Genomic DNA, 18,194 nt, shown 5'->3' on the forward strand with positions numbered 1-18,194 from the left:
AATTATCAATTTCAAAACACTTTATTGAAAGTCATTCTAGCAACACCAAAAACGCTCCTATAATTCTCACTCCTACTTTTCAAACAGTGTATGATGTACAAAAGAATGACTCATAAAATATCTGGGTAAAGTTTTATAATATTATGCTCTGGATAATTACTAGTTAACAGGTATGCTAAAAGACACTGGTTTTAAAATTTTACCGTATATTTCAAATATTTAAACCGCCTTTTAAATGTTCACCATTGCTAAAATTAAATCCAAACAGTGTTGGCTCTCTCTGTAAATAACTTCAGTTCAGAAATTATCTTGGAATTTAAAAATCTTGAACAGAGAGCCTGTTGCCAGTATCTACATCATTTAGCACTTCTTGTTAGGTGTGCCAAAAATTTGTAATTTTCAGTGTGTGCTATGATGTAACAATGGTTGGGAAGCTCTACACTGTACCATATGCAATAAAATAAGAGGTATAGATAACATGAAGAATGTTAGAGAGTCTTCATTTAGACCTCTGAGTTTATTTTGGTAATAGCCATGAAATGGTTCAACTATTCAAAGGGCACACATTTCTTTTCTAAAAGACTTAGCACACTATGAAAGAAAAAAAAACCTTGAAACTTGGGAAAGGTTTTGTTCCCTGAATATTAAATATGTCAGCCTATGATAATCTAATTTTTATGTGTCCAAATACTTAAAAGTTTTATACTTTTATCCCTCACATAGACAAATAATTCATTTTTGTAATGACTTTTATAAACCATCACCAATTTAATTTAAAATAATGACAGGAATTAGAGGATTATTAATCTTTTTGCTAGATTTATTACTATAAGATTTGTATTTCTTGTGATCCAATAAACATCAACATAATTTTTTAAATTTGTTCTTAAAAATATACAATATTGCACTTTAATTTCTGGCAGTTTAATTAAGGAGTGGCTGAGTAAAAAATAAATCATACAAGAGACTACAGTTTTTATTTTGCTTTATAATAAGCAAAGAGCTTTGTGTAAAAGCAGAACTTACAGTAGTGCAAATAAACCAAATATTTACAGTGTCACTATTAAAAGTCTTACCTCTAAAGTAAGATTCAGTGTATTGGATGCGAATGTTATTAATCTGACAAAAGCACACTCCCTCCCCCTATTTTGCTGAACATTTTCGAGCCAAAGCGTATTGGTGTGAAATGCTTTTGTGATTTCTTTTCCTCAAGAGAAAATACATGGAAAGAATGCTTGCTCCTGAAGCATTTAAAGTTGGTCTCTAAACTTTCACAATGTTTCCTACATGATTTGAAAAACCTCTATTCTAAGAAGCAGAATTCCAAAACAAGCATTCTTTTTAGTTTTTCTGTATTCATGATGAAGAGTCGTGACAAGTCCACGGTTAGTTGGTTTTTAGTATGATTTTAAGGTCAGTTTCCTGTAGTTTTTTTCTAAGACAAATAAGATACTGACATTGATCTGCCGGAATTATTTTTAACTTGTTACACTGTAGCGAAATATATGTTTATACTGACCCAGAATTTGCTATTCTATTCTTTAATTCCCAATTAGGTAAAAATTCTAGAAAGCTCAATATTTTTCACTTATTAACCAATCAGAAAAACAGTTTTGCACAGCTGTCTGCAAAAGCAAATACTGAGATTTAGGCCTGCTTAACAATAACTTCAAAAGACCAGAAAAAACATAAATAGAATGTATTTGTAATATAAATACATGACACAGAGACATTAATTTTTGGCACCGCCTAAGAAAAAAATCCAGTAGTATTTTATTACCCTTCAGATCTTTGGGAATATTTAAACTTTCTAACTATTAAGCCTTTACTTTTCTTCCAGAAAAAAAATAATTCGCAAATTTGAATTGGTATTTCAAAAGCAAAGAATCTCCTTGTTATTTCTTAATTTGATCTGCAGAACAAACACTCTTTCAAAGTGTTAACTCACAGCCCATGTATTAACTATGCTTTTACATTTTAATCCTACTAAGAACTGAATTTGTCAACCAATGACTTCTCATGGAAAGATGTGGTTTCTTCTTAACTACATACCAATTGCATAGTTCTGATCTGAGAACAAAGGTCCAAGTAGAGAGTTACAAAGGCATTAATGCACGTTAACTGAACTGAAATAGGCTGTTGAAAAATAGTCTTGGGTAGATGTTAGGGTAAACTCAGGGGGAAAACAGTCATTAGCAAAAAGTTTTCTTTAAAAATAGGTTAATGCTGAGAACAATAGCTTTTAAAATTTCTCTTTAAAAATAAGCTTAATAACAAATTTTAATCCAAAACTTAGCTCTTTGAAATGCCCTATTTTCTTGCATACAGCAGAAAATACATTTTTCATAGTTTTTAACATTACATGTAAAAATGAGGCACTAGTTAAACAGAGTTGAATATATTCACACAAACAGGAGTTTCAGTCTCATCTGTGGGCTTGTATTTGCTCAATGGTTTCTGGATGGCAAACTGTTCACAAAAATAAATCTTCTGAAGGAGGTGCGTAAGAGAAACCGACAAATGCGTCATCTGCCTCCAGTACGCTGGCATTCACTACAGAGTAGTCAGAAGACACACACACAGAATACGGAACTGTTTCTTCTGTAAATGTTGCATCGAAGTTCCTGATATCATCTGGTCCCGCCTAAAACATCAAAACCATATTATTGTTCATCTTAGCTTTTGTTTTCATTAGTCTTTCATTAAAACCCCTTCACAGGGGTGCCTGGGTGGCTCGGTCGTTTAAGTGTCCGAGTTATGCTTGGGTCATGATCTTGTGGTTCAAGAGTTCGAGCCCCGCATCAGGCTCTGTGCTGACAGAGCCTGGAACCTGCTTCAGGTTCTGTGTCTCCCTCTCTCTGCCCCTCCCCTGCTCATGCTCTGTCTCTCTCTCAAAAATAAATAAAACATTAAAAAAAAAAAAAAAAACCGCTTCACGAATTTGTGTATTTATTCCTGGCAAGTTTAGATGTCTTCCTACTTCATCATTTCTTTGAAACAGTTTCTGCTTTTCTGTTCCAGAGTTTATTACTTAGGTGAGGTTATCCGTCCTAACAAAGCTCCTTTTTGCCAGAGGTGTAGGGAGACAAAGGTGGCTAGCGTAGCGGAGTCCTTACCTACGTCAATGTGAGCCTCAGGCCCCCCAAATGACTCCCTTTCTCTCTACCCACCACCACCTCTAAGTTAGAAAAGGAACTCAGGTAGGTTGTCAGGATGGCACTTCCCACTTGAGCTTCCATAACGCCTGCCCATCCAGTTTCTGTGCTCTGGGTAAGTAAAGCCTTTTGCTTAAAGAATGAAGGGGCTGTAGGGGCGCCTGGGTGGCTTAGTCGGTTAGGCGTCCGACTTTCGCTCGGGTCATGATCTCGAGGTTCGTGGGTTCGAGCCCCGCGTCGGGCTCTGTGCTGACTGCCAGCTCGGAGCCTGGAGCCTGTTTCAGTCTGTGACTCCCTCTCTCTCTGACCCTCCCCTGCTCACGCTGTCTCTCTCTCTCCTAGAAATAAATAAAAAACATNTGACCCTCCCCTGCTCACGCTGTCTCTCTCTCTCCTAGAAATAAATAAAAAACATTAAAAAAAATTTAAAAAAAAAAAAAAAAAAAAAAAAGAATGAAGGGGCTGTAAATAAAACTGTGAGAGTTAACTCTCCTTGTGCTACAGAGGTCATTAGGCATTTGGCTACGATGCCTTACCTTTAGAGCCCTGAAGTGGCCGGGAATCTGCCACTGTAAAGCATGGTGGCTGCTCGATGGCGGCGGTTCTTAATCTTTACAAATCTGATACAAGCTAATGGACTCTCCCCTTCCAATGGAGTTGCAGATAAAAGCTGAGATACACATTCAGGTGACTGACTCTTAGAGCTCATCCCTGAATCTCTAGGTTACCTCTGCTCTGAGGGGCCACAGGGGAGGGAATCCTTAACATGTCCAAGTCATCAAGTCTAACTGAGGTTAACAGACAAGGATCCAGAGAAGATATTCTAAGCCAAGGATACAGTTATTGGTCTGGTAGGTGGGTCTACAAATAGCAGGGCAGAGACAAGGGAAACCCAGACTATTAGACCCCTCAATATGAGAAATTCCCCCACAGAGGAGGAAGAAACTGAATTTAGGTATATATAAAATATGTTGTCAAATCCTTACATGTTATTCTTGAAGTATAGGCTCTGGAATAAGATGAATTCTGGCTATGAAATTTGCTAGCTATAATTTTTTATATAAGCTACCCTATCCCTGTGAGCTCATTTCCACTTCTGTAAAGTAAAAAATAGTAACACCTATTAAGGTTGTTGTGAGGATCTGATACGTGAATACATAAAATTCCCAGAATCTGACATGTAGAAGGTATTCAGTAAATGCTGGTCAATGTTCTTTTACTTGACTTTATAGGTATTTTGCGAATGCCCTTATGGGCTGACTGGCACTAAAAGGGCTAACAGTATTGCTTACGTTAAGAGTTAGGGAGGCATTGTCTTCAAAGAACCTGCGCTCAAATTCTAGTTCTTCAACTTTATTTAAAAAAAAAAATGTTTACTTATTTTGAGAGAGAATATGTGAGTGAGCACGTGTGTGAGAGGAAGAGAGAGAGGGAGAGAGAGAATCCCAAGCAGGCTCCATGATGTCTGTAGAGAGGATGAGGGGCTCAGTATCATGACCTATCTGAGCCGAAATCAAGAGTCAGAGGCTTAACCGACTGAGCCACCCGGGCACTCCTAGTTCTTCAATTTTAAACTCTGGGCAAACTATTTAACATTTTCTGTGCCTAAGTTAACTCATCTGTATTATATGGAAAATAGCAGCACTAGTTCAAAGAATTGCTGTCAAGGTTAAATAAAAGGATGTAAGTATTGAGAATATCTACTTTATTATACTCTAGCTTTCTGATCTTTGTTAATCTGTTAAATGAAAAATGGTAACCTGAGTTTGAACATCTTTTCATATATTTAAAAGCTATCTGTACTTATTCTTCTGTAACTGTATTTTGTGTCTTTTGTCCATGTTTCTATTGGTCATTGTTTTTTTTTTCTCATTGACTTACAAGAATACTTTATGTGTTAGAGAAATTTTCCCCAGTTTATTATTTGCAGTTTTTTTCATGTAGACATGTCTAGATTTAAGCTGGCCAAATTTACCAACCGCCCCCCCCACCCCCCGTGGCTTCTTAGTTGTGGATCTTGCTTTAAAAAGTTTACTAGTCATAAAAAAGCAGGGATCCCAACTGAGGTATCTAACTCTGAAGTCAACACTGTTTTCATTTCCAGTTAATGTGCCTGATGACATATTTATTTGAACATAACTAAACTAAGACTTTTAATATAAAAAGAAAAATAAAATAATTCTTAAAGGCCCTAGGTTCTTACTGCAAAGTAAACTCTAGAAATTAGGAACAGAAACTGTCCTTAATGGAGTCACTTCTGAAATAGTCACTTCTGGATAAACCAAAATGAAATTAGGGAATCTATAATATCATTATGTTAATAGGTGTACAATATCACACCTGTTAAATATTACCAGCCATGAGCTATGCACTGAAACAAACATTTAACAAAATCTGAGTAGACTAAATAACACTTTCCTAAAGCTATTTCCTTATCCTGCACTTATCTACTAAGAAAGTATTTCATGAATTTCACTACACCAAAAATCTTTAAATAAAAGAAACACAAGTTGACCCAAGATACTGCAATCCCCAATCAATCTTGGTTTACGTTATATTCTCTTCCAGTCCTTATCTGTTATTTTTACTGCTATAATCATAAGTCACAAAAATTATAATTGCCATTTTTTTAAAGTTCATTTATTTTGAGAGAGAGAGAGCGCACAAGTTGGGTAGGGGCAAAGAGAGAGGAAGAAAGAATTCCAAGCAGGTTCCATGTTATTAGTGCAGAGCCTGACGTGGGGCTCGAACTCACAAACTGTGAGATCATGACCTGAGCCGAGATGAAGAGTCAGAGACTTAACTGACTAAGCTATCCAGGAGCCCCCAAATTGCCATGTTTTTATTTAATATTATAAGAATTTTCTAAGTGACTACTCATTTTAAAAAATATTTATTTTTGAGAGAGGGAGTTGAGAGAGACAGAGATCTAGAGAGAGAGAGAGAGAACCAGTGGGGAAAGGGCGGGGTGGGGGGGGACAGAGGATCCGAAGCAGGCTCTGCGCTAACAGCAGCAAGCCTGATGTGGGCTTCAAACTCACGTGAGGTTATGACATGAGCCGAAGTTGGATGTTCAACCTACCGAGCCACCCAGGTGCCCCCTGCTTATTTCTATATTTATTATTATCATTTACTTAACAAGAAAAGGCACTTGAGCACAAGTAAGCATAGAAAGTCTAGTGATTTTGGAATAAGGCACAGATTTGAATCCTTGCTCTGCTACTTTTTAATCCAGCTAGGCGGTGGCATCTCTGACTTTCTATTTCTTCATTTATAAAACATATATAATAAGGATAGTAATGGTAGTAACCTGGTTAGTATGGGGAATAAATTTCATATTGTAATGAATAAAAGTATATATGCCTATATACATATAGCTATCAATAGTTAGTAATATTGGTCTACTACTGATAATTATTAAAAATGTTTACATAAATTTTTTCCATCAGGTGATTTAACAAGTCAAGCTAAATGAAAATTTTATTTTCCAAAAAGGGATATGACAATTTACATTACCATTAATAATATTTGCCTGTGTCTGGTTTTATATAAATGTAGAAAAAAAGATGCATTAATGTTACTTAAAAATTTAAAAAAATTTAAAGCGCAATCCTCTTTAAATCTAGAGGTATGCCTTTACAATTTTTAATTTTTTTTTTTATTTTTAAGAGAGAGCATGAGGCAGGGGAGAGGAGCACAGGGACAGAGAGAGAATCTTAAGCATGGAGCCCAATGTGGGGCTCGATCGCATGTCCCTAAGATCATGACCTGAGCCAAAATCAAGAGTTGGAGCTTTAACAGACTAAGCCACCCAGGTGCCCCAATTTGCATCTTTTTTTAAAATCTAATAAGCTCATCTCTTTCTTATACATACATGCTCCAAAGAAACACTGCACAATTGCTGTGCTAGAAGGTACTTTTACCAATGTAACAAAAGTATAATCTTACTGGTCATCTTGAAGTTAACTGTATACTAGAAAATGCTGCGAGGCAGATTTTTCAAATATTTAGGTACTGAGTCAATTTCACTCACATTAGATTTTGAGATCTATTGCTAAAGTTATGATGACCTATATAGTTCTACATTTCACGATTTTTAAAAAAAAATTTTCATTTTACTATTTTAGAAAGCAAGATTTAGATATATACTTACCACATTAGGATTAAATGGTGGTGGAATCCTCTTTTGTACAAGATCAGTCCAGCTGAGTGATTCAAAAAAAGGATGATTCTGAATTTCAAGCTGGAATGTTAAAGAAAATACATGTATTTTTTATAATGTTGAAAAATATAATTAAGCACTCACTGAAGAATTACACGAAGGCAAACCATTACCACTCTGTCCCTCAATAATTGTTTTTAGTACATGTTTATGTTATAACGTGTTTGTTATGCGGCAAAACGGTACAGTGGAGACCCTGTCAGGGCAGAACGGGAAAGACAGCCACGCGGAATGACCAACCTAAGTTATACCCTCTTCACAGTCATAGTTTCTTCACAGGTAGAATGGAGTTAACAGTTCTGTCCTAGATATTCACAGGCTGTTTTAAGCACCAGTAGGAAATATGGAAATTAAGAGAGATATGAAAAGAATAAGGTCCTACAGAGCTACAAAGAACTGTAATTATTATCTGCATGGTGGAGGTAAAAAAGAAGTTAGGCAAAAAGGTTTTTTACATGGTGGGGCAGAGGTAAAATCAAGACGACGAGCTATTTTACCAGAACAAAACAAAATTCCATTCTGGGTTAGTATTATTAAAAGTTGGCACGATACTGATTCCAGTTATTTTCCCTGCAAGGTGACACAGAAGTGTATAAAGGAGGATCCAACCTAATTTGGTGGGTTTAAAAAGACATCTTGGAGACTAAGTAATGTTTGATCGGAAGTTTGAAAGATGATAAAAATTAGATAAAAATGAGGGGGAGAACATTCCAGGCAGAATATGAAGGCCCTGAGGTGGCAAAGAGGTTAGTTAGTCTGATGAAGAAAATGAGCCAAGGGGCACGTGCGGGGCTCAGTCGGCTAAGTGTCTAACTCCTGGTTTTAGCTCAGAACATAATCTCACAACTCGTGAGTGAGCCCTACATCGGGCTCTTAGCTGACAGCACAGAGCCTGCTTGGGATTCTCCCTCTTCCTCTCTCTGTCCCTCCCCTGCTTGTAAGTGCATGCATGTAGGTGCTCTCTCTCGCTCTCTCTCAAAATAGATAAACTTAAAATACAGGGAAGGATTGGGACTGTCACACAAGGTGAAGCCTAAGAGGTACACTGCCGTATCATATTGAGTCTATGTTAAGAATTTTGGATTTTATTCTAAGATTATGAGAAGCCATCGGGAAATTTTAGGTAAGGGAATAGCACAAATATGGGGGATCTTTGGTTTGTTTTTTCGGATCTGACTGTAATAGGGACATGGGCGGGAAAGCCATGCCCAGATTAAAGAAACAGAGCTATTGTTGTGGCCAAAAAAGTGCTGAAAGTATCAGGGGTACCCGGCTGGGTCAGGTGGTGGGGTGTGCAACTCCTGGTCTCAGGAGTGTGGGTCTGGGGAGCAAGTTGGATGCAGAGGTTACTTAAAATTAAAAGTTTTAAAAAAGCTGAAAGAAGAAAGAAAAGTGTAGTCACAATGGAGTAGCAGAGTGTGTAGGTAAGGGAAGGACTTAGGAGACAAATACAACAGGCTCTGGCTGTCTGCTGAAAATGGAGGTGAGGAAGAGGAAGGACCGACTCAGATTTCCGACCTGAGGCACACAGAAGGTAGACACAGAAGGAGTTCGGTCTTGAACATGCTGTGTTTAAGGTGATCTTCAGAGTCCAAAGACTGGTGCTGAACAGGCAGATAATATGAGTCCAGAGTTAAGAAGAAAGGTCTGGAATGAAGTTATAAATGTGTGAGATGAAAGCATAGAGATAACCAAAGCCATTGGGCCAACTGAGACTGTCCAGAAAGAGAACACAGAAGAAGAAAAGGTTTAGGCCAATCCCAAGGAACCACAACATTTAACCATCAGGTTGAAGAAAGTAGCTCACACAGGACACGACAGAGGAAGGCCCGGAAAAACAGAACAAGATGATTGTGGGCTCTTGCAGAAGCCTATCGAACAAGAAAGAGTTGGAAGTTTAAATGCTGCTGAGAGGGCAAGCTGAAGAATAGAGCGATTTAGCAATTCTAGTAGCTACTTTTGGTAAACTGAGAAATGAGAAGAGACTGGGAAAGAAAAAAAATGAACACAAACTTTTACAAGGGGAAGAAGTTATTACCTGCAGGTCAGCATGGTTGACGGCTAATTTCAGTTTAAGAAGCCAAGAGACATGATAATGCTTAATTATTCCCTGGAAGGAACCCTAACAAAAGGAAGCAGTTATCTGTGCAGAAAAAAAACATGCACAGGGTTCCCTGCAAGGAGTCAGGATCCAGTGCAGATGTAGAAACTGGCCTTTTCCACTTTATTAGGAAGAAGGAAAGAACAGCAAGCAGGTGTGTGCAGGTCTGCAAATCTGATAGCAAGGCTGAGTGAGTTCTACTCTGCTGATTCTATTTTCCTTATAAAATAGAAGGCAAGATCATCTGCTAAAAGTAAAGAAGAAAAGGAGTCTGGAAATCTGGAGAGAAGGTCTGAAATCATTCATTCAGAGACTAGGAGAAGCAGCTAGAGAATCACAGGAACACTACCGGCAGCGAGGAAGCACAAAGGAGATTAATGACTATGCCTTCACAGCGCTTCCAATATGCCCGGTGCTGCACTTTCTTCAGCACGATTCAGCAGCCCAGAAGGTAACAAGTGGATTCATCCAGGGCTGTGATTTCTGTCAGTGAATTCCATAAAAGGCCCAAGGGGCAAGAAGAAGTGAAGTGACAGCAAGACTGAATGAAACCAATGGACTATGGAATGAATCCAAGCCAGGCAGGAAACCGCTGACAGAGCTACTTACCAAACTGGGAAGTGTGGGAAAGGAAAAGCACTAGCAGACAAGTTCGTTACTCACAGTTCAAGTTCACGACTGACAAAGAGTCCCCAAGAATTTGTGAGAAACTTAAATGAATTTAAAAGTTCACGATCCTCAGTAGTTCCGTGAATTTAGTGACACACCAACGTAACACTAATAGCTACATAAGCAATTTAATTACACTGATTTTTTAAAGAGATTTTTTATTTTTAAGTAGTCTCTACACCCAAGATGGGGCTCAAACCCACAACCTCAAGATCGAGAGTCCCACACTACACCAACTGAGCCAGCCAGGTGTCCCTAATTGCCCGGATTTTTAAAAAAACGAACCTGCAGATTCTCTAATTACCTCAGAGAGGTGTCACCAAATTCTCGGAAAAAAAAGTTATTTACTGTTAGTTTAAGGCAAAAGGCACTACACCTCATGCAAACAGGAGCAACTTAATAAATTTAGCAAATTCTTGTTCAATAAAATGATTTAAAAGTTTAGGTAATCAAAAAATTCATGCCACACATTTTTTACAAAGGGAGGGAAATTTCTTATAAATGAAAATAAAGTAAGCAAAAGGGTATGAAAGGTGTCTGGGTGGCTCAGTTGGCTGAGTGTCTGACTCCTGACTCCTGATTTCAGCTCACAGTTCGTGGGATCAAGCCCTACACTAGGCTCCACGCTGAGTGTGGAGCTGGCTTAAGATTCTTTCTCTCTCTCTCCACCACTCTCCCCACTTGTGCTCTAAAATAAAATAAAAAATTTTTAAAATAGGGTATGAAAGCAGGATGTGAGGAATTAAGTGAAGAGGCTAAAACTGTCATAAATATAAAATGAAAAAAACATCCATGCAAGTGCTTCACGCAGTATAAACACTGGTAAAAACTGCTGGGACACATACTTTTTTCACGGTGCTATTTAAGAGTTGTATTCATCCCGTTAAATGCCACATAAAATAAGAATCTATCTTCAAATCTCAAATAAGCTTAAATAAAGCGGTACTGGAAAGGATGTACATACAAAGTCTTCTTTGGCACCGAGTCGATTTTGCCTGTCTTTCTCCAGCAGTTCTTCCAGAATGGACCAGGCTGTGAGGCTCACTCCTGGCCTCAAACTTAGGGGCTTGTGAAGAATATTGTCATACATTTCAGCTACATCTCGGCAATAAAAAGGAGGCTGGGAAAAACAAAAAGGAAGAAAAGTTAACGTTTTCTAAAATTATTTTTAACATTTATTTATTTATTTTCAGAGAGAGAGAGAGAGAGAGAGAGCGAGCAAGCGAGTAAGCGAGCAAGCAGGTGAGGAGCAAAGAGAGAAGGATGGAGAGAGACTCCCGAGCAGGCTCCACACTGTCAGCACAGAGATCCATGCGGGGCTTGAACCCATGAACAATGAGATCATGACCTGAGCTGAAGTCAGACACTTAAATGACTGAGCCACTCAAACACTCAGTGTTTTATTTTTTAAATACTTACTTTTTAGAGACAGAGTGCAAGGGGGGTGGGGCAGAGAGGGAGGAGACAGTATCTGCAGCAGTGTTCGTGCATTGCAGAGCCTGACACAGGGCTCTATGCAGGGCTCGAACTCATGAACCATGAGATTATGATCTGAGTCAAAGTTGGACACCTAACCAACTAAGTCACCTAGGTGCCCCAAAAGTTAGTGTTGATTGAACTACACTGAAATGGGGTTCAAAGAGTTGTACTTGGCCTTGATCTACAGGGATCAGCCTGGGTCTGGATCGCTGCAGAAATGCAAAGGCCTCTGTGGGCACGTGTAATCTGCAGTGTAGTCTCCAATGCAAAGAGGTTTTTATTTTTTTATTTATCTTAGAAAGAGAGAGAGAGCATGTGAGCGCATGAGTGAGAGCATAAGCAGGGGAGGGGCAGGGAAGGGGGGGAGGGAGGGAGGGAGGGAGAGAGAGAAAGAGAGAGAGAGAGAGGGAGAATCCCAAGCAGGCTCTGCACTGCACCAGATGTGGGGCTTGTTCATGACCTGAGCCGAAATCAAGAGTCGGTTGAGCATCTGACTTCAACTCAGGTCATGATCTCATGGTTCACGAGCTAGTCCCGCACTGGGCTCTGTGCTGACAGCTCAGAGCCTGGAGCCTGCTTCGGATTCTGTGTCTCCCTCTCTCTCTGTTCCTCTCCTGCTCACGTTTGGTCTCTCTCTGTCTCTCAAAAATATATAAACATTAAAAAATGTTTTAGAGCCAGCATCATGTAGAGCAACGTGCTCACTGAACGTTTAAGAACACCATGCAGACAGGTGTAAACTGTGTAAAAGTATCTGTTTGAGAGAAAACCAGCAATCTCATCAGAAGCACAATGACAGAATTCTTGCAAACAGAGATTCAACACAGATCAAACATTAAATAATTTCTTGAGACGTGAAAATAAACTAATTAAAACAAAGGTTGCTAGTAGAGAAGACGACCTAAAGATAGTGCTCCTTCCGACAGACGTGAGCCAACGGCAGTGTTATGGGTGCGCTCTGCAGACTTACAGTTCTACCGCGACAGCCTAAAGACCTACATAGCTTCAACATGAGGACTAGCCAGTTAATCATTAAGTTTTAAACTGAAAATAATTTAAAAAAATTTTTTTAGTTTATTTATTTTTGAAAGAGAGAGAAAGAGAGAGAGAGTGCAGGAGAGAGGCAGAAACAAAGGGAGGCACAGAGCCCGACACAAGGCTTGAACTCACGAACTGCGGTATCACGACCTGAGCTGAAGTCGGATGCTTAACCGACTGAGCCACCCAGGTGCCCCTAAAAATAATTTCTAAAGTTAAGGGAGTTATAGGTTTGTTGCTTCCTTATAGGAAATAAAAATGTTTTTACTTTTTACATTTTTTAAAGGTTTATTTATTTTTGAGAGAGAGAGAGAGCAAGCGAGAGAGAGAGAGAGAGCAGCAGCAGGGGAGGGGCAGAGAGAGAGAGAGGGAGACACAGAATCTGAAGCGGCTCCAGGGCTCTGAGCTGTCAGCACAGAGCCTGAAGCGGGGCTCAAACCCACAAGTTGTGAGATCATGACCTGAGCAGAAGTCGGATGCTCAACCAACTGAGCCACCCAGGCACCTGGTAACATTTTTTTACTTTTTAAAACTGAAATTCATTTTTTCATTTTTCTATTTAAAAATTCTTTTTAAAGATTTTGAGAGAGAGAGTGAGCAAGCTAGAGCATGCAAGTGAGCTGGGGAGGGGCAGAGAGAGAGAGAGAGAGAGAGAACCCCAAGCAGGCTCCACACTCAGCACGGAGCTCCACACAGGGCTTAATCTCATGACCGTAAGATCATAACCTGACCCAAAATCAAGAATTAGATGCTTAACCGAGTCACCTTCGAACTTCAGTTTTAAATAGTTAATAAAGTCTCATTAATGTAATATGTTTCAAATGTTCCCTTTTGAATCAATTGCATTTTATGTTCAATGATAAAATTTTACTTTCATAGTCCTTGATTCAGAAATATCAGGATGGCAAATATCCAGAACTTAAAGTAAGGCATATGAGGTATTCCAAGTCAGCAGCATGATCAGAAAATTAAATTTTTTAATAAGCAAGTGCAAAGACAGTGTTGGTTGTCATAGGAATCTAACATTCAAAGTTAGCAACATGAGACAAATGCTCTAACATTTACCTCACGTGTTAGATTTCACGGAGAGCTTCAGGGGGGCGGAAGCCCACACAAAACAAGCAAAACAAACAAACAAAACCAAGCCCCAGTTCAGGTCTCAGCTGATGGTAGTATTTAGCTCTGTGTGGGCAGCAGCATAGGAGATGAGTGCATGGTTCCCAGCATGAGGTTGCTGGGCACTCAGGGGTATCACAGAAAGACTCTAGAATCTAAATATCTCAAAAAGCATAAAGAAAAACATGTGTTGTTTCTAGAAGAAAATGTAAACTGATTGCCTAAATTGTTTGCTCTTGTTTGGAATGATATTAATTTGGTACAACTTTACACATGTTAATTAGAAGCTCTGGTTGGCCTATGTGTCTTTAATTAAAAACTGGGGCAATTGATTTCCATAGCAAACACCCCCTTTTTAAAAAAAATCTTGACATGGTGTTTACGGTAAAGGCAATAGAAAGTTCCCAATGGTGGAAAAAGTGGAGCACCAGTGTATTATATCCTATAAAAATAAAATATAAGGCAAAACCCAAAAGATATTATCTTCTGATAAATACAAAAACATTTTTCTTTCCATCTCTTTGAAATTGGGTGGAATGATGACTGGGGTAAATTGAATGAAAGTGGATAATATTTTTTATTAAATTAAAATTAAATAATTTTAACTAGTGTCTATTTCTAAAAAATCCAAGTGGGATGAGAAGACCTGATTAGTATAAGTAGTGATTATTATGACAGAAGAAATTACATTAAAAGACCAGTAACAAAGGAAAAGGTTTTGTGTGTGTGTGTGTGTGTGTGTGTGTGTTTACATAGCCCTAATGTGATTTTGGGCTCATTTAACCAGCTTACTACTGCTCTATTAGTGTTTACTAAGAGTCCTCCAGATTATTAAAAAAGAGGGTCAACACTCAAAGATTTAAAATATACTGGGGGCGCCTGGGTGGCTTAGTCGGTTAAGCATCCGACTTTCGCTTAGGTCATGATCTCGCGGTTCGTGGGTTCGAGCCCCGCGTCGGGCTCTGTGCTGACTGCCAGCTCAGAGCCTGGAGCCTGTTTCAGAGTCTGTATCTCCCTCTCTCTCTGACCCTCCCCTGCTCACGCTGTCTCTCTCTCTCTCTCCTGGAAATAAATAAAACATTAAAAAAAAAATTTAAAAAAAAAAAAAAAAAAAAAAAGATTTAAAATATACTGGAATAATAATGAAACAGCAGAAATACATACCAATCCATACAGCATTTCATAGAGAACAGCACCAAGGCACCACCAATCTACAGTATTGTCATAGGGCTGTTTTCTGATTACTTCAGGAGCAAGGTACTATGGAAAACATTAAATATTAGAGCAACTCCATAAACAACTCATGATAAAATTTAGGAATAATTAAGAAATTTAAAAAATTTTAGATGTTACTATGACACTAAAAACCTATTATCTAGATTTTTAATTGGTTAGGTATTCTCATCCTATAGGAGTGGTTCTAAGGTGATAATACTCTTCAGAATCATCTGGGACATTTTTCAAAATACATATACTCAAGCACTTATCCCCCCAAACTGTGATGCAATTAAAGTAAAGAGAAGATGAGAACAAAGGTAGAAATCTATAATACTATGTAAACTAGGTATTGGGCTGGAGGGGAGGGGGGAGTCTTTCACAAGAAATTTATGTTAGAAATTCCTCTAGTCATTACTCATAATTGTTTCTCTTTAAACAAGAATTTTTAATGTAGCAATTAGAATGTATTTTCCCTTCAGTTAAAGAAAAAAGAATTCTCTAATTTTTACTAGAGAATTACATTAGCAATTCTCTAATATAATTATTCAGAAAAGTTGTGTTGAGTTATTGGATGGCTAGGCACATTTTAATTTGCAAAACATTTAAACTCATCACAGTTTCACACATATAAAATGGTGAATTTGAATTCTAGATTCCAAGATATATATTTTCTCTTCCCATATGAAATAAGGAGTTAAGCTTTTTTTTAAAATGTGATCCAAAGAAATGGCAAAATATACAAAAAGGGTTTAGTAATTTCTAACTACATTTAGATGTAGATGACCATGAAATTTATATTTCCTTTCTAAAAATTACAGGACTTAAAGATTTTGTTAACTATGAAATCAACATACATTCACACACAAAAAAATGTTTCTTCATACAGAAACCAAATCAGAATGATTACAAATATACACAGAGCTAGGGTTAGATTAAAGGAAAAAAGAAAAAAAAATTTCTAAGTACTTTCACTTTTAATTAAAAAAATTTTTTCTGATCCTGATTAAAAGTTTCATGTGAGCCACTTTATCACACATTGCAATATGATATTCGCAATTACTCTATGATAAAGATGAAATACTACCTGGCATCTAAGATCACCATAAACACATTAAAATTAGAATAGTTTAAAATAGGCTAAATGTACATGTATGTGTGTGTGTGTGTGTGTAGTGAGAATAACAAAGCTTTTACATAACTTGTAAGGATTATTATTATTGTCTAAAATAGTAGGATACATTTTTCTGCTAGCTAACATGGTTAGAGAATGAGATGTTTTGATTAATTCTGATTTGCCATTTTTTCCCTCCATATCCACTACTTTACTTTCTTCTGTTAAATGAACACTTAGTATAATTCAATGGCTATTATTACATTTAGAATAGTGTAAACATTACCATAATTTTATGACCTTTTCACTGCTGATTTGTGATTTTTTTAAAAATAAAGGATATGGTAAACTTTTAACACTGTAAGTATAATGTATATCTTTGTTGGGTTATCTGTGATAGCTCACAATCACAATTAAAAATACTATCAGTAAACTCTAAATGTTCTCAAGGGGGTGATTATCACATAGTTCCAAGTGGTTAGAAGCTGAAATTCTACTTCAGTAGAAAGCAGAAAATTTTCTACTTTTCTTATTTCAAATATTATACATGCAATTTGTGATTCATTTTTGCATTTTACACAGGAATTATATAAATGACAAATGAGACACACTCCTTACCTCTGGTGTCCCACAGAACGTTGCTGTCGTGTCAGAAATAGCGATTCCTTCTTTACAAAGCCCAAAATCCGTTAAGACAACATGTCCCTGAAAATACAGGGCAGTAAGATAAAACAGTGCAGCAGCATAAACTCACAAGGTTTAAAACCATTTCACTTTAAAATAATTGAGGACCCACAGGAAACTGCAAAACTATTAAACAGAGTTTTGTGTACCCTTCACCCAGCTTCCCCAATACTGGTCTCTTAAATAACTACAGTAAAATATCAAAACCAGGAAAGGGACATTGGTAGAATACTGTTAACCAGACTACCAACTTTAATAGTTTTCACTTTTTTTAGGTGCATTTGGGTGTATGTGTGCGGCTCTATGCAATAGAGAAGTGCAGATCTGTGGAACTATCACCACAATCAAGAGAGAGAACTGTCCGTCATCCCAAAGGAACAAAAGAACTCACTCAGGCCACCCCTTTATCTTTTCACTCTGCTTTCCCCTCTGTCCCGGTCACCTTACAACCATTAATCTGTTTTCCATCTCTATACTTTTGTCATTCTGAGAACGTTATGTAAATGGAATCATGCAGTGTGGAGCCTTTGAGATTGATTTTTTCCCACTAAGCATAAATGACAAAATTGAGAATTAGTAGATTTTTAAAAATACTTACTACTGAATCCAGAAGAATATTTTCTGGTTTCAAGTCTCTATTGAATTAAAAGGAAAGAAAAGCAAAACTGGATATTGACTCAAATAAAGTAATAAAATGACATTTTTACAAGAAATTATTAAAATTCACCTGTACACGATTTTGATGGAGTGCAAGTAACCCAATGCACTGGCAATTTCAGCAGCATAAAACCTAGCTCTATGTTCAGGAAAGGACCGTTCTCTCTGTAAGTGGAAAAACAGCTGTAAAATGGGGGGGGGGGGGAGGATATTAAGATCATTTGCACATAAAGTGAAAGAAATATATCCTAAAATACAAAAATATGATTTCTGTTATTCTGAACATGAGATAAAAATGTGCCAAAGCCCAGAACCTTGACTCTCCCCATCTGTGTTCCACACCTGGCGATTATTCTCTCTTGACCCATGCATCGAGTTACTCTCGCTAACTTGCTCATCCCTCATTTACTCCTCAGTCCTCAATGCGGCAGTGTCCTTCTCACTCTGGAAAAGATGATCAACAAAGACCACAGCCTTGTGATTATCTCGCCAGACCTTTCTTGACTGTGCTTTCATTTGGAAAAAAAAAAAATTCAAACCCTATTCAGAGACTGAAAACAAGCGGCTGGTAGACCAAATATAACCCACAGATCTCATCTGTTTGAGCCAACTACTGTTTTTAGAAAAATCTCAATTAACTGGTAACATTTAAAAACGGAGAAATTATTGTGGGATAAAAACTCATAGTTTTGGTTTCTTATGGGGGAAAAAAGGAAACTGCGACATTTAAGCCTAAATTCCAAT

At 37.7% G+C, this 18,194-nt stretch overlaps 1 protein-coding gene across 6 annotated transcripts in view; it reads right to left on the reverse strand.

Annotated features, from left to right (window-relative positions):
- Positions 1–968: 968 nt before the first annotated feature.
- The window catches only part of LOC120241682 (serine/threonine-protein kinase Sgk3), a 134,874-nt gene continuing 117,648 nt past the window's right edge, over positions 969–18,194 (reverse strand). For 5 of the 6 annotated variants that reach the window (XM_039246981.1, XM_039246980.1, XM_039246984.1 and 2 more), the window contains 7 exons: positions 17,521–17,633; positions 17,392–17,428; positions 16,728–16,814; positions 14,945–15,040; positions 11,112–11,267; positions 7,309–7,398; positions 969–2,644 (listed from right to left, as the gene is read on the reverse strand). In XM_039246981.1, coding sequence (XP_039102912.1) covers positions 2,474–2,644; positions 7,309–7,398; positions 11,112–11,267; positions 14,945–15,040; positions 16,728–16,814; positions 17,392–17,428; positions 17,521–17,633 — 750 coding nt within the window. In that variant the 3' untranslated portion in view covers positions 969–2,473. The remainder of the gene's footprint in view (positions 2,645–7,308; positions 7,399–11,111; positions 11,268–14,944; positions 15,041–16,727; positions 16,815–17,391; positions 17,429–17,520; positions 17,634–18,194) is intronic. The other variant, XM_039246985.1, reaches the window with a different exon arrangement.

Source organism: Hyaena hyaena, unplaced genomic scaffold (genome assembly GCF_003009895.1).
Source record: "Hyaena hyaena isolate Hyena2069 unplaced genomic scaffold, ASM300989v1 scaffold_287, whole genome shotgun sequence".
Taxonomy (NCBI): domain Eukaryota; kingdom Metazoa; phylum Chordata; class Mammalia; order Carnivora; family Hyaenidae; genus Hyaena; species Hyaena hyaena.